General features: G+C 39.6%; 1 protein-coding gene across 12 annotated transcripts in view; it reads right to left on the bottom strand.

The window, feature by feature from the left end:
- LOC134531601 (proton channel OtopLc) overlaps positions 1-23,210 on the bottom strand; it is a 620,588-nt gene that overhangs the window by 67,321 nt on the left and 530,057 nt on the right. For all 12 annotated transcript variants that reach the window (XM_063367341.1, XM_063367335.1, XM_063367337.1 and 9 more), the window contains one exon: positions 9,596-9,877. In XM_063367341.1, the coding sequence (XP_063223411.1) occupies positions 9,596-9,877 (282 nt within the window). The remainder of the gene's footprint in view (positions 1-9,595; positions 9,878-23,210) is intronic.

Below are 23,210 nucleotides of genomic sequence, written 5' to 3'. Positions count from 1 at the left end.
AATACTTTAGGCATTTTATTGTTGGCATGCTGCCCGCCACCGTAGGTTGAAGTCCAATTAATATAGACCTGTGGTTTTATGCTTATTTCAATCGTGAAGTTATGATCTCCTGGAAATAATATGGCTTTAATGAAGTTGGCAGTTTAAAAAGCCTGCCATGCGTGATTAGTGAGATTATAATTTTGTTATATTGTTTTTATTATATTAATTTTTTTATAGAATTATATATTTATATTGTTGATACCTTGAGTGGTATGAGGCTTTATGATCTATAAGAAATCAAAATAGTAGAGATCTGATAAATTATGGTCAAATACAAATTATTATCATATATGTTTTATTAGATGTTAAATGTATGATAGCTAAAATATTCTATTCATGCTCATTTAAGGCTGCCATCTGTGATTGATGAAATTATGAAATCTTTATTATCATAATTGTCTTTTATATAAAATTTTATAAAACTATATAGTCATAATGTTGGTAGAGTACGGTAATTAAATTATTGTTTAGAGTGTCGGGACTTGCTATAGGAGAGCTCTCGGGGTGGGATAAATGAAAATAAACAGTATTTTAAAATAAATTGTGATTGTATATAGCGTATGAAAATGGAGTAAGAGTTCACGCACTTGTGGTGAACTTGTGGTGAAGCCTGTGAACCCACACTACAAAAAGAAAACTCTACCCACCTCTATTAAAGTTTTTGTCTTGTACCTGAATTTTGAGATTTTAAGTTCACTTTGATTGTTGTAGTAAAGCTTTTTGTATTTGAGCGCTGTTGAGATGCGCATATTAGTAGTTGTTTGCAAAATAATTAAAATATATTTATACCACTGAGCTCTGCTCTTTGTTTTGTTTAACGTAACCTTTTCTTTGCCTTTGATTTAGTATCCTTGGGCCAATTGTTAGGCCAGGTTCTCCCTGCTGTAAGGGTAATAGGTAGAGAAGGGTTACAGGCTGCGCCACTCTGCTTGTAGAGCAGTAGTCTTAGTGGTGAACGTTTTGGGTATTTCTGTGACCTACGGTTGTGGGTATTCATAGCATTCGCCATGCCCACTGCGTGGATTCAGAAGTTAAGCAAGGCTGAGCTTAAGGTAAATTTGACAGCTGCGGGTTTTGATGTTGATGAGTCAGAAGATATGGATTCACTGAGGAAAAAGTTTGTTAATTATTTAAAGGGAAATAAGGGGGAGCAGGATGAAGGAGACAGGGGTGGCAGGTCCATGAGGGGGGATGCAAATTTGGCGTTAGCATTATCATCCATGAAAAATATTCCTTCCTTGCATAGTTACGAGCCAACCACCATTTTGCAGTTCATCATAGAGGTCGATAAGGTGAAGCGCAGTCTATTATGGGAGTCGGACGTAGATCTGCTTCAAGGTCTATTATCCAAATGTTCCGGTTTAGTACTGGAGTTGATGCTAGAAGGGGTCGAGAAGAAAGAGTCTTGGAACGAGGTGAAGAGTAGGTTATGGAGGGTGATGTGTCCTGTAAGAGAAAAAGAAGATCTCATCAACCGTTGCATCCGTCGCTTTCAACGCAAGGGGGAGCGCATGGTTGAGTACATCCAATCTCTTAAAGAAAATGCTACAGCCTTGGGGGTGAGTAGGAGTACTGAGGATCTCATCGCGTGGGTTATAGATAATATGGATCCAGGGGTGCGACCACAGTGTGCTTTCCTCAACCGCCCAAGAAACGACGAGGAATTGGGATCCTGGGCCATACAAGTCGACAACCTGGTGTATACGTGTAGGGTCTACGATGAGCAAACTGGTGGAATGAACGAGGGAAAGGTTCCATCCACAAGAGATGTTAGGAGTGCTCAGGAAAGTGTTGTTGGGTATCCAAAAAGGGAAGTTTGTAGTAATTGCTATAAACCGGGGCATTCTTCGAGGGACTGTTGGAATCGTAAACATGAAACTAAGAGATGTTTTCATTGTGGAAAAAATGGGGCATCTGGTCAGGGATTGTCGGATTAAGTCTGCTGATGAGAGGATGAGAAGGGACGGAGAAGTGAAGAGAGACTTTCGAGGTGGACAAGAGGGGCAAGTAGTAAAGGGGTGGCAAAATCGAAATGTAAGGGAGCCAAGTAAAGCACAGAAAACTTCGGAGAAGGAGGATGGAGGACAAGTCGCCGTAATTAAAGCCAAGTCTGGGGGGAAAAGGTATAGAAGTTTTTGGGTAGATATTCAAGTGGGTGAGAATAAGTTCCAAGCTATGGTAGACACAGGGGCTAGTGCCAGCTTTGTCAGCCAACATTTTGTCAGCAAACTTGTGGGGATGATGCCGGAATTGAAGACCCGGGTGCAAGTGGGAAAGGGGTTCGAGTTGCAGGTTGCAAATGGGGAAAGTTATCAAGTCAAGGTTTTCTTTTTAATGCATTTTAAAATCGCGAAATTCTCTTGGACACGGAGGTTTTGGATTCTCCCTGAACTGGTTAGTGATGTGATCTTGGGACTAGATTTTCTTGAAGAGACTCGAGCGATTCTCAACTGCGGCAACCACCAGCTCACATTTGATTTTGATAAGGATTTCGTTATAGAGGTCGTGGAGAAGAGGTCCAAGAAAGAAAATTGTTCTCGAATACAGGTCGAGGAGGGAAGGTTGAGCCAGAAACAAGAACAGCAAATCCAGAGAGTTATTGAGGCTTTTCCTGATGTTCTAACTTCAAGGCTAGGAAAGTGTGAATTGCTACCATACCAAATTAAAGTCAGTGACGAAGAACCCGTGAAATGCAAACCATACCAGTGTTCTCCTCCTATGTTGTTGGCTTTTAAAGAAATAATCCGTGATTTAGAAGAACAGAAAATCATCAAACGAACTTTATCTCCGTATGCATCGCCTGCCTTCTTGGTCAAGAAGAAAGAGCCTGGAAAGTACAGACTCGTCCTTGACTACCGGCTCCTGAATCGAAAGATTAAGGTGGACCCGTTCCCATTGCCCAACATCGAAGTTCTATTCCAGTATCTTAGTAAAGAGAGATACTTTACGAATTCGATTTAAACTCTGCCTTCCATCAATGTGTTTTGGATAAAGCGAGCTGTAAGTATACAGGATTCGTCACTCCATGGGTACACTATGAATGGGAATGGGTGCCTTTTGGCGTAAATTTCGGGGGACAGTGCCTCTCGAGAATTCTGCACTCCTTGCTAGAGGAGTACCAGTTTGACTTCCTTGTATCTTTTCTAGACGATATTTTGGTATTTTCGGAGACCTTTGAACAGCATTTGGTCCATGTAGAGAAGGTATTGAAGAAGTTAAGGTTTGCCAGATTTACAGTCAACCCCGAGAAGGTAGTTTGGGCCAAACAACAGGTGAGGTTTTTTAGGCTTTCTCGTGACAGGTGGTAACCTGGTGATGGATCCTGAAAAGATAGGGCCGATCATAAATTTTCCTGTTCCCAAGAATGTGAAAGGGGTGATGCGTTTTGTGGGAATGCTAGGATATTTTTCGAAATTTATTTCAAACTATGCAGAACGATGTGCTCCCTTAAACTCATTAAAGAAAATAGATGTTGATTTCGTGTGGGGTAGTGAACAGCAAAAGGCTTTTGAGGATTTGAAGTACGCTATTTCGCATCCTCCAGTTCTCAGACTGCCTGATTTAGACCAGACGTTCACGCTTCAAGTAGACGCTAGTAGCTTAGCATTAGGGGCGGTATTGTTGCAAGGAGAGAATGGAAATTTAAGACCAGTTGCCTATGCTGGAAGAGTGTTGAACAGGTGCGAACAGATGTATAGTAGCTATGAAAAAGAAGCTCTCGCGTGCATTTTCGGAATGGAACGTTTTTAAAACTACCTCGAACATACAGAGTTTCACTTGCTTACAGATAATCAAGCGCTTACCTGGTTATTCTCACACCCCAGACAGGTGGGTAAAGTTGGGCGCTGGATTATGCGTTTATCCAGGTTCCGGTTTAAGATCGCACACGTCAAGGGTAGTAACAACGGGGTAGCCGATGCAATTTCACGGATGTATGATCCAGGGGAGTTCAAAGTTGAGAAGGGGGAACAGGAAGGAGAAGTAGAGAAAGCCTGTGCAGTCTGGGAAAAGGAACAGCAGAAGCAAGAAGAGGGTAGGTGCTTGTCAATTCATACTATTCCCCAGTCCTTTGTGGATATAGCTAGATGGCAACAGGAGGATGATGAAGGCCGAGAGTTGAGATCAAAAATAGAGACGAGAGAAACAAATGATTACATTTTACAGAGAGACATCATCCACCATGTGAATAGGAAGGGGAAGAAGAGTGTATGGGCGCCTAGGGCTATTAGGGAAATGCTTCTTCGTTATTTTCATGATTCCGTGGTGGGAGCGCACATGGGAATTAAAAAGACTGAGAGCAAGATTAGGCAAGAGTTTTTCTGGGACGATATGCACGAGGAGGTGAGGAAGTATGTGAAGGAATGTAAACACTGCCAGTTAGCTAAACAACCGCTAAATAGCAAGGTAGGGCAGTACTCCGTGCAAACCCCTCGAAGAGTTTGGGAACGGGTGTTTATCGACATATTTGGTCCCCTTCCTAGGTCTAGCAAAGGGATGAACTGCATACTTATTCTGGTGGATGCTTTTTCTCGGTTCGTGATCCTGTTAGCATTAAGAGACATGAAGGCCATTTCGGTCAGTACTAAGTTGGAAAATGAGGTATGGAAAATTTTTGGGAGTCCGGAGATCCTCGTTTCAGATAATGCTACATACTTCACCTCTTCAACTATGAGAAATATGTGTTTCCGATGGGGGATAAAGCAGGTGCACACAAGCCCCTACTATCCTTGTCCAAATCTGGTAGAGAGGGTGCACAAGACGGTGAAAGTGGCGCTGACCATTTTCCACCATAGAAATCAAAGAGCCTGGGATTCAGAGTTGTCTTCTCTTAACGTTGCCCTGAACTCTGTAATACATGGTGCTACGAGTAAATCGCCTAGTTTGGTGATGTTTGGGCGGCAGTTGCCACACCCCTTGTTGAGTATCTGGGGAATTCCCCCAGAGTGTTTGGAAAGTTCGGGAAAGGAGTTGGAAGAGATCTGGATGGAAACGGATCAGGCTCTAGAGAAGGCGCGCGCTGTGATGGCGAAGAAGTATAACAAAGAAAGGATAGAGTCAGAAATCAAGAAAGGAGATTTAGTGGTATGCAGGAAGGTCGTGTTAAGTAAAACGGTTGATTTTATTAGCAGTAAGTTGAGCCCTGCATATGATGGTCCTTACCGCGTGCTTTCGTTCCTTACGCCGATCACTGTGAGCTTGGGAGATCCTGATAAGGGGTTCATTATAAAGAAGGCACATGTTTCTGCAGTGAAAAAGTTTGTCTCTTCTCAGTAACTAAATTGATTGTCTATGTTTAGGATTCTTGCTTTTGTATCCTATTGTTTGTTGTTAGGTTAGGGCTTTTCTTCTGGAATTTCTCAGCAGTCGTTGTTCTCTCCTAGTGAGTGAGTTTTCTTCTGGTTGTTGAACGTGTTTGTATGTTGTGTTTTCCTCCTCTATTTGTCCCACCGGTGGGGGACGGTTTAGGAGGGGTGGCCGTGACGCCTGTGACGGCGTCACAAATAATTTTTTTTTTGTTCGTGACCGCGTGTTGTCGGAAGGTGTGACTTATCGCGCCATCTATTAGTGTTTTGGGTCGAGAGTTATACGCTAGCTACGGGATAATCCATGTGGCGCTGCGGGCGGTGACTGTTGGAATTAGCTACCGCGCGTGCGCGGAAAGTGACCGGTCTAGCACAGCGCTGGACAGAGGAAAAGGCGAGGGACTCGTGAGTTAGCAGTGGAAGCAGACAGTCAGTGTGGGTCTATGATAGGTACCTCCGGCGAATAATGCATATCACGACTTCAAGAAATGATTTTCACTTTACTTGATTTACGTGTAATTCGTGGACGATAGGAGAAGAGAGAGTTCGGCGCGTTTATGCTGGACAACGCAACGCGAGGCTCGTGCGGGGAAATGCAGTGCAGTTAACCCCCATTCGAGGCCGCGATCGCCGAGGAATTTATCAACATAGACCCGGGCTAGTTCTGAGGAGAAGAAAAGCTACGATTGAGCTGTGGCAAAAAAATTTTTTGTAACAAGATAATAGTGGTATTTTCTTTTCTTAATACGAGTAAGCTTCGGCGCGTGTGTGAAAATTATTTTAAAAAGTTATAAAAAAATTTTATGTAATAAATTTTTTTTTGGAGTTCGACACGACTTGGAGGGTTGTGGAATGAGCGAGAAGGTGTGAGACTAGTCTACCGAGTCAACTTGAGCAGCTGGCACAGGAGGAGGACAACATTTTATAAACTTAAATTTGGTCTACTATTTGATTTTTCCTGTTTATTGCGGAGGAAGAGAATATATCGTCTCGACGGATTAATTTTTTTTGGAATTGAAATTTGGGAAGAAATGAAGTTTCGTCAGTAGCTGAGCGAAGGAAATTCCACGAAGTTTAAATGGTTCGTCGTATGGAATGCAGCTGGTTCGAGAGTCGGTGGTTGCAGTCGGCGTCCCAGCTGTCCAGTTAATGGTGGTGTAGTGATATTTTCTTTTAAATGGCCTTTTTAAATCATTTATATTGTGCGTCGTCCTGTTCCCGATGGCAACTGTAGGGGTGAGCCTTGCAAAAAAATAAAATATATTTTTTCGTGAGTCGCTGTGGAGGGTGAAGAAATAGCAAAAAGTTATGAGATATTAAATAAATATTAGTAAGGGGTTGTGTGAAAGATTAAATCGCGTGATCTTTTTGAAGTTTATTCGTACTACTTTCCTTTACTATGTTCTAATTTTTTTTCCCCTTATTTAAGTTATGCTGGAAATACTTTAGGCATTTTATTGTTGGCATGCTGCCCGCCACCGTAGGTTGAAGTCCAATTAATATAGACCTGTGGTTTTATGCTTATTTCAATCGTGAAGTTATGATCTCTTGGAAATAATATGGCTTTAATGAAGTTGGCAGTTTAAAAAGCCTGCCATGCGTGATTAGTGAGATTATAATTTTGTTATATTGTTTTTATTATATTAATTTTTTTATAGAATTATATATTTATATTGTTGATACCTTGAGTGGTATGAGTCTTTATGATCTATAAGAAATCAAAATAGTAGAGATCTGATAAATTATGGTCAAATACAAATTATTATCATATATGTTTTATTAGATGTTAAATGTATGATAGCTAAAATATTCTTTTCATGCTCATTTGAGGCTGCCATCTGTGATTGATGAAATTATGAAATCTTTATTATCATAATTGTCTTTTATATAAAATTTTATAAAACTATATAGTCATAATGTTGGTAGAGTACCGTAATTAAATTATTTTTTAGAGTGTCGGGACTTGCTATAGGAGAGCTCTCGGGGTGGGATAAATGAAAATAAACAGTATTTTAAAATAAATTGTGATTGTATATAGCGTATGAAAATGGAGTAAGAGTTCACGCACTTGTGGTGAACTTGTGGTGAATGAAGCCTGTGAACCCACACTACAAAAAGAAAACTCTACCCACCTCTATTAAAGTTTTTGTCTTGTACCTGAATTTTGAAATTTTAAGTTCACTTTGATTGTTGTAGTAAAGCTTTTTGTATTTGAGCGCTGTTGAGATGCGCATATTAGTAGTTGTTTGCAAAATAATTAAAATATATTTATACCACTGAGCTCTGCTTTTTGTTTTGTTAAACGTAACCTTTTCTTTGCCTTTGATTTAGCATCCTTGGGCCAATTGTTAGGCCAGGTTCTCCCTGCTGTAAGGTTAATAGGTAGAGAAGGGTTACATAATGATAAATCAATGTCGTCAAGAAAGCATTATAGTACAATTATTTATATTATATTTAAAAATTACCTTTCATTTAACTAATACAAATTAAATAGTAGGAATGAAATATAAAAATAATTAACAAAATAAAATAACAAATACACTTAGCACATGTAACAATTAAGCTCTACAAGATAATTTTGTTACTCATAGAATAATTATTCTAATCCACTACATGTCAAATAAACTAATATTTAATTGCACAGGCCTAATATTAACACATATTATTTTTGACAGAGATTTTTTTACTTAAAGATATAATTAAAATTTTAAAAAATTCTTATAATTAAAAAACTACGTTTTTCTGTACTTAAGGAAAAAAAAGCAATCACACCTTTAGTAATTACATGTTTACTTCATTAAAATCTTGTTAGGTGTGGTAGATAAATACTGACATGGGCGCGGCCTAACTGTCCTTATGTTAAGCGGGGGTTCGCGTCGATACGTGTACTGAGATTAATTTGTGGGTGCCACCGTGCAAGGGGCACGGACCCGGGAGAGACTCTTTTTCAGGGCCGTGACGTCGCCCATGTGAGGCGTGATTTTAACCCCCCTAAAGCCAATCCTAGTACTCGCCACTGGTCTGCTCTCAGTGTCGTGTACGCTCTTCACCTACGCAGTGGGCTCTTAAGGCGTCTCACTCGCCGTCACACTCAGGATGTTGACATAAACACATACAAATAAAATCGTATGCCCTGGTTTATTAGTTGCTACTTCGCCTACACCTTTGATTATATCACGCAACGCCTGCGGCACGAATCGGTTCACGTGATGCGACCTGACCACGTGATCAGACTCTACAATTCGGTAATCAGCATAAAAAGGACCATAGTGGTCACTCATACAATTATTTAAAAAGTCCCCCCGACCGATAGAAGCCCCGAGGAATTGCGAACGAAAGATTTAGGATGATTAAGATTTAACAGAATTACTTAGCAGTGCTGGCAAGCGGTGAGGTCCCCGGGGTGCTGATGCGTCTGCTCTCGGTCGGTGCTGGCGAAGGACTGGGGTGAGCTCAGGGCTCTGCTGGCCTAACATGGCGTCTTCGCGCCGAACCAATTACCGTTATACCTATTTACGATTACGTGCCACAGGAAGCTACAGGTAAAATATGAAACACTCTTAATAATTATATTACACCTAATTCATGATAAAAACTATTAACTAAAATTACAACAATTTATTATTAACGATAACCAGTTCGGCTTCGGCGGACTTCAGTTCGCCTCGTGCATTTTCGGTACGTCTTTTCGTTGTTTATGCCTTAACTAAATAAAAATTACTTAAAGTACATAAAACACTTCCGGCCGACCTGCCATCACACGCCACTTGGGGAAAAATAAGCAAAAAGAGAATTACAAAGTTTATCTCTAGTTAAAGGGGTGTGGTGCACTGCTGCTACAGCGCCCTCTTGACGCCCGTGGCGCGCTATTCAAACACAACCACCCGACTACGTACCCAAGACGAAGCGGCTACCAGTACGGGAAGTGGGACAGGTGGTGAGGGGAAAGGTGGCGGAGGCTGACCAGGCTTCTGGGGAGCAGGCCTGGTTGACGTCAATACATACTAAGTTATGACGTATGCGAGAATTACTTTGAAAGGGGAAATTAACACATGTCTATAACCAACAAATGGAACAGCTCAACGAAATACAAAAAATTAAAAATGTAATAGCAGGTAGTACCAAGGAAGAAGAAACTCGCCAAACTTGCCCAATGTTTCCACTGAACTGGATGCCATCACCGTGATCGCAAGCAGAAACACTTCCCAGCATGCGAGGTGATGCGACGTGATGCGAGGTGACAGACTGACCTGATGAAGCCGATGATGATGGCGACGATGCTGAGCGTCATGAGCACGCAGTGGGACACGTCCGCCAGGTAGATGGCGAGCATGCCGAGCGTGGGGTGCGGGATCAGCACGAAGAAGAGGATGAGGCAGATGAGCGAGCCGACGAGAAGCAGCAGGCCGAAGAAGAGGCCTTTGCTGGCACCCACGCAGTCCACGTGACCGTGCTGGGCATGCGCCATGGCAACAGCGCGGCGTGACAGCATCACCTCCAGTCGGTGCTCCAGGTCGTCCTCGCCTCCGTACCTGCACACATCCCCAGTTGCACTGCCTCCAGCTGGAGCTACAGGTCATCCTCGCCTCCGTACCTGCACACATCCCCAGTTGCACTGCCTCCAGCTGGAGCTACAGGTCGTCCTCGCCTCCGTACCTGCACACATCCCCAGTTGCACTGCCTCCATGATGTACCAGCTCCAGCTGGAGCTACAGGTTGTCCTCGCTGCCCTACTTGCAAACATACACACTTGTACTGCTTCCTCGCAACCACCTAACTCTTTTATCAAGTAATCAACAATTCCCTAATTTGCAGCAAATGAGACATTTTCCTTGGCACCTTTAAGGTTTTTTTTTTAGTATTTATTTTTGACAAAGGGGACGAGACTCATACTTAAGTATTTTTAAATTTCTCTACCTCAAGGGACCCGTTCCATTTAAACTTTAGTCAGTCAGAAGGACCGCAGCAGCTGGATCTGCCCCACAGTCCCCAAATGTGCTAGCAGTACCTCTGTGTTTCACTCGCCCTTCTGCAGTTCCGGCTGCACACCCCCATGGCGAGTTGTAGGCACGCGGGGCGCCAGAGCACGCCCGGCGTGCGTGTCAGACAGAGCCAGTGTCGCCGACCTGGTTCGACACCCGAGATTCACTGCTCTCCCATGGGTCAACTTCGCTCCTGCAGGATGGCCCCACCTACGTGCCCAGCGTGCCTGTACGCCGATAAGTTGAAAACAGGAATGTGAAAAGTTATTTTATGTTGAATACATCAACCTCGAATTCCATTTCTTAGTATTTCAACTCGAACAAATTTAACGAAGCAAGATCAGTGATTATTCACTGGTAGGTTAAGGTTTGCCCGCCTTGGACGCGACAAGACGATACGCGACGTGATGAGACACTTGGGAGAAAAACAATGCTTTCTTATGTGGGTGGCCACACCAAGAGAGACTTTATTATGTGGGTGGCCACACCGAGCGAGAATTCCTTATGTGGGTGGCCACACCGAGCGAGAATTCCTTATGTGGGTGGCCACACCGAGCGAGAATTCCTTATGTGGGTGGCCACACCGAGCGAGATTTTCTTACTTGGGTGGCTACACTGAGCGAGACTTTATTCAGTGGGTGGTCACACCTAATGAGACTTTCTCATGTGGGTGGCTATACCAAGCGAGACTTTCTTATGTGGGTGGCCACACCGAGTGAGACGCGACGCGACACCTAGCGCGAATAATAGCGCGACCATCTCTCAGTTTGATCATGAAACGGTCTTGTTGCTTGCCTCAAACAAACATGGATGCAAAAAAGTTAATAAGTGCAGTTTATGTGAAAAAATTCTTATGGAACTGGAGCTCAAGTTGTAGAGCTGCAACACAAGAAATTCAATGTGCACTGATCATACACATAAGTAGTATATTAAAGTTTCTCCGAGGACAGGCTTTAAGCTGTGGTGCTTGTGTCGGGTTTCAGTCTATGGATTGTGACGTCACGGCGGCCATCTTGGATACCTTGACCTTGATATCTTACCTTGACCATGACCTCCAAAAATTTCCAAACATTCGCAAAAATTCGTCAGAAATATCCCGTTTTTAGGAAAACAATTCCGCCAAAATATCTAAAAAATAATTGAAAACTAAAAAATATCTCAACGTAAAGGTAAAAATTCCAATTTTGAGGGAAAATTTCCCCTTTTATTTCTCAAACATTCAAAAATTCGGAATTCTAAAAACCTCAAAAGACTTTTGCCTTAGAAAGAACCAAAATTCCGCAAAGTGGATTAACAATCCATATCTAATAACAACCCTAAGCTGCCTAGGTCATGACCTTGACAATTAGGGTGCCATGACCACCATAATGAATTACCTTGACCTTGATGTTGACCTTGGCCATAAAATTAAAATTATTTAATTTTTTACGAAAAAGTCCCAAAATAAAGTGCCTAGGTACTTCAAATGTTATTAATTAATCGATTTCGGTCCTTGGTTAGATTCCCGACGAGAGTAAACCTGTAATTTATTAACAACACAATTAACCATGATGTAACCATTGCAATGATCGTTATGGCCGCCATCTTAAAAAATCCATAATTTGTATGCTAGAAAATCGGGAATAATTTTAAAATTTATAAAAAAAATTAATTAATTAAATTAAAAAAACCACTCCCGCATGCTACGCACATCTGCCGATCGCTTTCAACAATCTAGTGCTCTTCCTTGGTGCTTACCTCTTTCCCTATAGCGAGTTGGTCGACTACATGGGCCTAGCCGGCGACTCGAAATAGTGCTTTTTGGTGTCTTCAATCTCATTGAGGATGACTGAATAAGATGAAAGAATACATAAAAAACAATTCAGGCTTGAGCTTAAGAACAACCTACTTGAACAGACTTCACTCGCCGGGACCTGTCTGTATCTGACCTACGCCCGCGACATGCATTTGATTTGCAAACCATACGTCTCGTATTTCTCATTTCACTACCCAGTTTTAAATGTATTAAATGTAATGTAAAGTTAATAAATTTTTTCACTTGATGAATGTAAAATAATATTTTAAGGTTAACTACAAAAATTGTAAATAAAGACATAAATTATAAAGTTAGATACATTTATTTCCCCTTTAATTATATCTGAGGGATTTTTTCATGCAAAAAAAATACGGTAGTGTAGCGATTTTTTAATTTTTTTTTAGGATCCTTAGTAGTATAGGAATGACGGTCCGACGGCTGGCTTCTGGCTGTGGATGGTGCGGATTGTGATTGCCTGTCCGCCATCTAGGATTGTGACGTCACGGCAGCCATCTTGGATGACCTTGACCTTGACCTTTGACCTTGACCTTGACCCCGGCGGCCATTTTGGATCCGCCATCTTGGATCCGCCATCTTGGACGCAGCGTAATGGGACACGGCGTAACGGGACAAAGTGTAACGGGACAAAGTGTAACGTGACAAGTAGCTCATGGTCGCCATCTTTAAAATCCGACGTCTTTAAATCGAGCGCCCCACTCATGATGAAATTTTCGTCTCTGTCGCCATATTGATTTTTTCTGTTCCACTGGAGGACGCCATCTTGGATACCATCGACTCTAATTCTGTTGTTTGTTCCTAGATAGCGCCAGCGTCGCTCTTGATTATTTTTCTGTTCCACTGGAGGACGCCATCTTGAATACCGTCGACTTTGTTTCTGTTGTTTGTTCCTAGATAGCGCCAGCGTCGCTCTTGATTATTTTTCTGTTCCACTGGAGGACACCATCTTGAATACCGTCGACTTTGTTTCTGTTGTTTGTTCCTAGATAGCGCCAGTGGCACTCTTGATTATTTTTCTATTCCACTGGAGGCAGCCATCTTGAATACCGTCGACTTTGTTTCTGTTGTTTGTTCCTAGATAGCGCCAGTGGCGCTCTTGATTATTTTTCTATTCCACTGGAGGCAGCCATCTTGAATACCGTCGACTTTGTTTCTGTTGTTTGTTCCTAGATAGCGCCAGCGTCACTCTGACTCATCACATAAGGTCGATGTTTCATTACCTACCACAGCTATTATGGTCCTTATCGACATATCAAATTTATTTTTTTATGCAAAATACATTGGAAGCATTGTGATTCGAACCAGCGCAGCTCTGATCGCTAGGTTGGAAAACATACGCCTTTAACCGCTCGGCTATCGAGACATTTACCAGACTGAGAATTAAATAAGGTATTTAAAAAAATATCATGCATATTAAAATTTGAATTTTTTATTTAATTTTAAGTAATAATAGCACTACATGTTCGAGACAGATCCGCCATCTTGTATTAAGTCGTAACTGTTGCAATTATCGTTACGCCCGCCATCTTGAAAATCCGCAAAGTTTATGTTAGAAAATCGGGAAAAATTTTAAAAATCATTAAAAAAAATTAAATAATCAAACTAAATAATAATCTTAAAAACCACTGTTGCAGTTATCGTTACGGTCGCCATCTTGGATTATATAAATGTTGCATATTTCGTTACACCCGCCATCTTGGTTGAGTACCATGTCATTCTTACACTTTACGTTACGACCACCATATTGGAACCTATTAATGTTGCAATTACCGTTATGGTCGCCATCTTGAAATTTAGACGCCATCTTGGAAATCCGTAATTTTTATGTTAGAAAATCGGGAAAAATTCCTAAATTCATCAAAAGATTAACTTAATAGAACTCTGATTGATTATATCGATGTACGTCCTCGGTTCGATTCCCGGCGAGAGTAATCGGTCGATCCTTCCTCCATGAATGCTACCTAGACTGATCTACCACCACCAGTACCAAGGTATATATCATCAACTGGTATGACATCATGTCCGCCATCTTGTCTTTGTCCGCTGGAGTACGTCATCTTGTTTTCGTCTGCTAGAGTATGCTGGCGACATGTTAGTATAATTTTATGTTCACCATACCTTTAACCTCGACTGTTGGCATTGAACTTTGTCATTGACCTTGTACTTTACCTTGACCTTGAACTTTAACCTTGACCTTGACATTTGACCTTGACCTTGACATTTGACCCTAACCTTGAAAATTGTCCTTGACCTTGATCTTTGACTTTGACCTTGATCTTTGACTTTGACCTTGACGACCATCATGGATCCGACAGTTTATGTTTAGTACATTCTACCAGGAGTACCTACCGCCTGCTAGTGGTCATTGCCACCATCTTGTTTTCATCGGATGGAGGACACCATCTTGTGTGTACTCGTCTTACCATTCTAACCCGCTGCAGTGCAGTAATCAGTTATTATTACCGAGGTGCCCCCGCCATCTTGAAATCATGTAATTATGTAGCTAGAAAAGCGGGAAAAATTCCAATAGTCACCGAAAAAATAAATTATTAATTTACAAATTGAATCGATGGATCCCTGTCCTCGGTTCGATTCTTGACCAGAGACAGTTGTAACTAATTATTAAATAAATGTTAGGTTCTGTTTTCCACTACCTTTCGTGAAGTTTATTAATCATTCACTCTACGAAAAGCAGCTCAAGACATTATACCTGACGATCGAATTAAATACAGCGCCGCTATGCTTTACATGAAAGTCTAGTTTTTTGATATTTAGATTATCCTTTAAAATTTTCATGTACAAAGTCATCCATACATATAGCTCAAGTGTCTCAGGACCATGAGATCGAGTCATGAACAGTCAGTCATATAGTACATGAACACAGCTCACAGGGAAACGGAATGTACACACAGGAAAACGGAATTTACACGCAGGTAAACGAAATGTACACTCAGTACACACAGGAAAACGAAATGTACACACATTACACACAGGAAAACGGAATGTACACACAGTACACACAGGCAAACGAAATGTACACACAGGAAAACGGAATTTACACGCAGGAAAACGAAATGTACACACAGTACACACAAGAAACGGAACACACAGGAAACGGAACGTACACACAGTACACACAGGAAACGGGGCGTACACACAGGAAAACGAAATGTACACACAGGAAAACGAAATGTACACACAGGAAAACGAAATTTACAAACAGGAAAAAGAAATGTACAAACAGGAAAACGAAATGTACACACAGGAAAACGAAATGTACAAACAGGAAAACGAAATGTACAAACAGGAAAACGAAATGTACAAACAGGAAAACGAAATGTACAAACAGGAAAACGAAATGTACACACAGGAAAACGAAATGTACAAACAGGAAAACGAAATGTACAAACATGAAAACTAAATGTACACACAGGAAAACGAAATGTACACACAGGAAATAGGAACGTACGCACAGTACACACAGGAAACGGAATGATCACACATACAGTAGCGGAAACACAGACTTATTTGGAAATCTGGATACAAGAAATAAATCATACTTTTTTAAAATATAAATAATTCATTTTATTTTTCATTAGTACACACATGACAGTTAATCAAATGATTATTGTATGTAGCCAGCGTTCCGAAGTTCTTACAGTATGGACGATACATCCTCGATATGCGAGTAGTTCCCTCTACGAACAGATGCCACCATCAGTCTTAGCCGGTCAACCAATATGTTTGGATCTTTCCATGATGTGGAATCAACCTCTTCTGCCACCATCTTCCTTGCTGGTATATTATAAATACTTTTATTATCACAATCATCCCAGTGATCATAATAAGCTTGATCAGATTTATTATAACACGACGTTTCCATCGCTTCGGTCTCAGGACACCAACACATTCTTCGATCTTGTCAGCTTTAGGTTCTGCATCACAGTCTATGTCTTTGTAAACAGCCTCAGAGTCACTGTAGCAATCACCGTAGAAGACATCGTCTTCACCCAGATTACCGTATAAGAACTCGTTATCGTCGATGTCGAAGTGTCTTCATCGCCTGTATGCTTCCTTTTCAGGAGTCCACCATTTATACAAAGTATGGACGATCTACTGAATATAGGCTTGAATGTATTCTCACTTTTCACAGTGTTGATACCTTCATTAGTTTAAGTCTTCCCGATACCATCAGCATCCTTCAATATTTGTTTCTCGTCACGATCGGCGTGCTAAGGCTTCCATCTTTTCTATATTAATAATATTATTTGTCTTAAAATCTCCGCGTCCGTGTCACTATCACAGATGTAAATCATCTCCATAGCTACCAGTTATAATACCAGGAGCTACATCAATATCACTCATTTTATGATATCGTCTACACATTTCAGTTGTCAGTGATTAACCACAATCTATGATCTTGTGAGCTCCATTCTCATTTTCTTTAAAAGCCTAAGTGTCCAGTTTTATTATTTAATCTGTCAACCCATTATCACAAACTCAATTAAATCATCTTAGTATATAGAAAAAAAAATCATCAAAGTTCCTTTCATTTAATCTTAGGAACCGCATCATCCTTTCCACCTATAGTGACGTTTCTTGAGCCCAAGAGTCTTTCATTATATATACCATGCAGTGTTCTTCAAGAGATGTGGTATACTAACAGTTCTACATACAAAACCATCCTATCAATAATTTGTTTACACATAAAAAAAAAAACCTTCACGCTATTTTTTCGTGTTTTACTAAATTATCTCTTCGTCTAAAATAATTACCACACATAGTAATTTCTACAAAGGACACTTTGTCCAAGTCATTTTAACCATCATCTGTCTGAAAACAACCATGTCCCATCTATATCACAAAGTAAACGAGGGTTAGTAGTGGAGATAGGTCAAACAAGTGCTAGTCACTCATAGGGTAAGAACCATGTGTTCGATACATATCTCAGTCAATGTAGCATCTATGTATTTTTCTTACCTCATGTAGAAAAATATCTTACAATGCATACGAATTTAAACTTATTCACGTGCGACTAGTCAAAAGTACATAAATTCAAGCACGTCAACCTCAAAAAAAAAAAAATTCTCAAGGATAGAGACAGAGACTACACGATCGAGACACGCCTACCGTCACCCGCAAATGAACATTGACCCCTCGCGCGGGAGTTGCAAGCTAGCAGAATACTGCGACAGTCATATGTTTGCTTAAGACATGCATACATCACGTCGCTAGCCTTCCAACCCATTTCACGTAAAACTCCAGTGAAATCGTAATCCAGCATACGTAAAGTACTTGCTGGAACCACTTCAAAGTATACATCACTGAACCAGAGCAGAAAATTAGCTTACACATGTATAACTCGCTACCAACAAAAAATAAAAATTTGTAGCACATATACGAGAGGAGTCGAACCCTTCATACCATACTCAAAACTCCGTTAATTATAAGCAGCAAACTATTTTAAATCAAGACCCCGGTCAGTATATATTATTTTTTCATGTTTTAAAAATTCATGTTAGTAATCAGCAACGAAGGAATGAGTAACTTGGACGAAGAATCGTTTACCAAGTATCCGGAATCTTACTGATACAAAACCATCCAGTGCACCAGCTTACTCCGAAGTGTGCGCAATTGATTAACATTATTCAATTTTTTAATATCACGTCCGCAGTGTACAACAATATATGACAGGTTACGATTTAAGACCATAAATTTCCCACAAGTCTGTTAGTTTTATTTCGGGGAGTAATAAATTATTACTCAGAAATAATAAATCAAGTTCCTATCCGATTTGCTCTAATGTTACGGTATTACCTGTACCTGCACATTACCAAATCATCTCCCATAAAAAATCTTAAGAATGCAGATGTCATACTCAGACAAAAATAATTTTAACAAAAAAAAACAATCTTCAGCATTATTGATAAAAAATAATACACACAAACAAGACAAAACGGACATTTCAAATCCGACCTAAATTACGTGACACATATAGATTATTGCATTAAGATAAACGATGTAGGTTAGGGAAAAATATGTAAAAAATTCTTTAATTCTATAATTTATTTAAAATTTTACATTTATACACATTAAAATCTGACACTGTATATATATTATTAAATTTCTCAGTCCATGCGACATTCAATATTATTAAAATAAATTATAATAGTTCGTATTAAGAGTGAGAAAATACAAATAATTCATACAGATCACGATACATCAGATCAGGAGTGTAACACCTTAGAGGGCCAGAAATTATGCTAGAAACCCGTCTTTACAAAATTGATAATGTTTTTTTTTTTCAAGTAAAATTTTCGTGTAACCTGTACACCGCACTTCTCACACAGAAATTTTACACGGTCAAGATTTCTTCTGCAGCCATGCCGTTCATGGATGCGTGTACTTCGTACTCGTTCAAAACGTTTACCACAGTAGCGGCACTGATAGAGATACTTATCGCAATTACCATCGCTTCCCCGATGTACTACTTGCAAATGAACTTAGCTTTTACAATACCTAATCAAATTACCTTTGTTTGTGAAATGTACACCACATGGCTCACACGGAAATGTCAAACGATTAACGTTTCTTCTACAGACATGATTTTCATGTCTTCTTGCATGTTGTCGGTATTTAAAACTTTTGCTACAGTACGTACACAGATGTCTCGTCGTTAGACCGTTAGTCACCGACGGCTCGGAAAGTATATTACTTTCAATGTGCACTGCTGTTGTAGGCGACGAAGTCCCGTATGTTGCATGAGCTGGAGATTTCCCAGTCGACATTGACAGATCATCTGTACTGGATGCCAAAGAATCTGAAGTATACACGACTGATGCAGAAGCTGGGAATTGCTCACAAAATGTTTTATTTACGAAATGCGGTGTATTTGCAGGTATCGGAGTCTCCTCTGCGTTCGATAATGAACACATTGAAGTCTCTTGGAGTTAAGAGACAGTAGATACAGCCATACATCGGGATCTCTGGAGATGGTAGCTTCGTTACCATCGGAATCTCTGGAGCTGCCCTCATCGTTGTCATAGGGATCTGCTTCGTCATCATCGCCTCCGTCGTCAGGGACCCCGGTGAAGACGTGAGACCCTCCGTCAAGATCTCTGCAGTCGTTGACCCCGGGATTTGTACCGATTTCAACGTTGCTACCATTGAGTTCGGATACACATCAATATTCATATACCAGACTTAAATACAGCCAAAGACTCGCTTAAATAACAGTGTCCGCTTGTTTAATACACAAGACAATACATCATCCATTGTTATTACTTTAAAAAAATTAGGAATTTCAAGGAATAAGAATTTAAATTATATATTCAATCAACTAATCACACATCATACATACAAGGTTCATTTAGACCTACAAGAGGAGCAAGAGTCTGTAATCAATGGGACTTTCAGAATCCAAACAAAATTTAAAATACTCAAATGTAAATTTTATTATGTACAGCTACACATAACCTCCAACTGACTACAAATTTCTACAACGCATGACTAATTTATTTTATCCGATACCAGGCTAGGTCCAAAGTCAATTATTTTTTGTACCTCTCATCTTCAGTGCAGGGGAGCTTCAGTGCTGATATAGCTACAGCCAAGACATGCTCAGTACCACACATCTTCAAAATCATAACCCTTCAAAGTCGATCCTTGTTAAGCCTTACGACAAAAGTCTCCGAAACAAGAGACCTACTCTATAATTTTACTAGACATTTTTAAGCTTTTCATAGCACACATCGATAAATATCTTCGTAAATAACCCAAAATATTATTAGACCACTAGCATTTTATTTATGCACATACTGTGGGTCACCAGCGTATTCATCATCACATGACCATTCTACATTAAGCTCCCCACTAACTTACATCAGTCTACTAGGCTCCACGCAGCACACATAAACTAAAAGAAGTCAATTAACAACCTATTATTTATTTACATTAGAATATTTAATAGCATACCGTCGACTAGTAAAATAATCCTGTCAGTGAACATATCAACAAAGTCTACATTTATATAGAACCAGGAATCCATTGAACATTCAGAACCTAGCTACACATAGACAGTGCTGGATGCAAGTTAATTCTACACTTATTTATCATCACTGACACTCATATTACATCATAGGCACTTGAGTCAACACTCATTTTCCATCATTAACATACACACAAATGCAAATTAACCACCATCGACACTCAATGCAACCAACCACTTTCCATAATCTAATCTCAATTCGGCACTCATTTTCCAACATCGACACTCAATTCAACACTCACTTTCCATCATCAGCACTCAGTTTCCTTCATCGACACTCAATTCAACACTCATTTTCCATAGTCGACCACAAATCATCACCCATTTTCCATAGTCGACACTCAATTCGACACTCATTTTCCATAATCGACACTCAATTCAACACTCATTTTCCATAATAGACACTGAATTCAACACTCATTTTCCATAGTCGACACTCAATTCGTCACTCATTTTCCATAATCAACACTCAATTCGACACTCAATTTCCATCATCGTCACCCAATTCGACACTCATTTTCCATCATCGACACTCAATTCAACACTCATTTTCCATCATAGACACTCAATTTGTCACTCAATTTCCATCATCGACACTCAATTCGACACTCATTTTCCATCGATGACACTCAATTCAACACTCATTTTCCGTCATCGATACTTAATTCTACATACTCCTTCCTTCTTCGACACTCATTTTCCATCATCTACATACAGTAAAATGGAAACTTTCCACACACACACACACACAGAGATATATATAAATATATTCATACTCAACTCAATTCTTTAAAGTAGCATACACATGAACTTTATTAGGGCATGAATAACGACACATTTTAATAACAATTTTTAAAATTACATTTATATCAAAAATACAAAAGTATATAAATTCATCAGTCAATAAACATTAATAACTTATTATATATATATCCTGAAATTCTAAGTTCATCAAGAATAGTCCACGTTTCTTTGATAACTGATACAATTTCGTCATCTTGCGAAACAAGTAAAAGTCGCAACCTGTTCACCAACACGTTCGGGTCTTTCAACGATATATAATCAATTTCACTTGATGACACCATCTTCTTCGAATGTTTGCTGAACATATTCTGAAAATCGTTGTAATAATGATTATGATATTTGTATCATCATCATCATCGATGCTGTTCACATCTTTATCAAACACACTGACATCTTCATCTTGCATATCCCAGTATTTCGAATTTTTTGACATTGGAGTGCCATCATTGGCAACAAGCTTGCTTGCTAATTTTCCAAAAAAATATTCCAAAGTCCGTGGAAGTCTACTATAAGACGCCTTGTCACTTTTTCTGGAGATGTTACTTTCATTAACTTCTACCTTACTTATATCTCCAACACCATTTAAGCTATATCCTTTCTCAAGACCTGGAGAGATTTTAACACAATCGCTTTTAAGACTAAGTCTATCAATTTCATTGTAAGACATACTGTCCCCGAACATATCGTCTCCATCTTCGTACTTTATCTCCTGAACGAGCTTGGCTTTACAAGTTTTATAGTGTCTTTTTAAATTCTCTCTTCGTGTCATCCGTCTACCACACTTGCCACAACTTAGTATTTGACGAAATGGACTTTTAACTCAATCGGTCTTTTCATGTCTACGAGCATTAGGGCCTATATCTTTTATCAAAGTATTTGCTACAGTATGTACAATGTCCTTCAGATCGAGATCGATATTTGAGTATCGTACCTTCACCAGACTGTATGTACTCCATAATGTTTGAATAGACACTAAAAGTATTATTTAGGTACTTCGTATTTTTATGTATGAACATTCATCAATTATTTACGAAAAAAGATTATTTTTTTTTCTCATTTTGACTAAAAAAACTCATGTTCCACGTAGTTTTACTACCCACCTTCATATTTCCTCATATGTTATGTTGTAAAAGCAACCAGAGTTGGTTGTAGGTTACGGAATGCTCACTCACGATCTCTTGAAAAAGGTGTGCCTCCCTAGATCTCAAGAGGAAGAACATTGACCTTATTTAAAAATTAGTGAATAATATCATGACCAAGCAAGAATCACAAGATAATCTATTCACATATTAGCAACCATCATGTATCACTTGTCTGTATAATCAGTCTCTGTTGTCTGTATAAGTAGACAATGTTTTGTGTGGGATGCGGGATGCTCCCTAACGATCGCAACAGAAGGAGGGCTTCGCTAGAACTCAAGAAGAAGGGAAATCTTCGTGTGTGATAGCTTTTCCCATTTGTTTCAAGGCATAGTAATCGTCTGATTAATGAACTTTGGTTTTTGTGTGATTTCCACCTGTTAAAATTATTTTTTAAGTGTTGATTTGATAATATGACTTCGGAAATTTATACGAAACTCTGAATAAAATTATCCTGTCTTAGACACCAAGGACAATACAGTTTGTCTTTCATGTTAATGCTTCTCAGCTGTCTCAAAGCATATTATTTGTCTGAGTAAAGTTATTATTTTTTTTAATCCACCTGATAACAATATTGTAAGTGCTGATTTATTGACAGAATTTCACTGATTAAATGTAACTCTGAATAGAAATGACATGACTCAGTAAGTAAAAAAATTCTTCATGCAGAGATAGATCTCTCACAAATAATCAGGAGCACTCGGCGAAAAACATCAGATGTCTAGCCAAAATAATCAGAAACACTTGGAGAAAGCCAACAATATAACATCAAGATTAATCAGAAGCACACGGAGAAAACCACCATAATATTGTCAAAAATAATCGGAAGCTCACGGAGAAAACCACCATAGTATGTCAAGAATAATCGGAAGCACACGGAGAAAACCATCAGGGAGGATGTCGTTTATAAACATCATAAATTACCAATTTTTTTAAAAAGTCAAAATTTTATCCTGCTTAAGCAAAGAGTTCACAAGCAGACTTGTGCTAGAACTCTCATGTTGCTTAAGCAAAGAGTTCACAAGCGGGCTTGTGCTAGAACTCTCATGTTGCTTAAGCAAAGAATTCACAAGCGGACTT

The sequence above is a fragment of the Bacillus rossius genome, chromosome 5 (genome assembly GCF_032445375.1).
Source record: "Bacillus rossius redtenbacheri isolate Brsri chromosome 5, Brsri_v3, whole genome shotgun sequence".
NCBI classification, from domain to species: domain Eukaryota; kingdom Metazoa; phylum Arthropoda; class Insecta; order Phasmatodea; family Bacillidae; genus Bacillus; species Bacillus rossius.
This window is presented reverse-complemented; position numbering and strand designations above follow the sequence as displayed.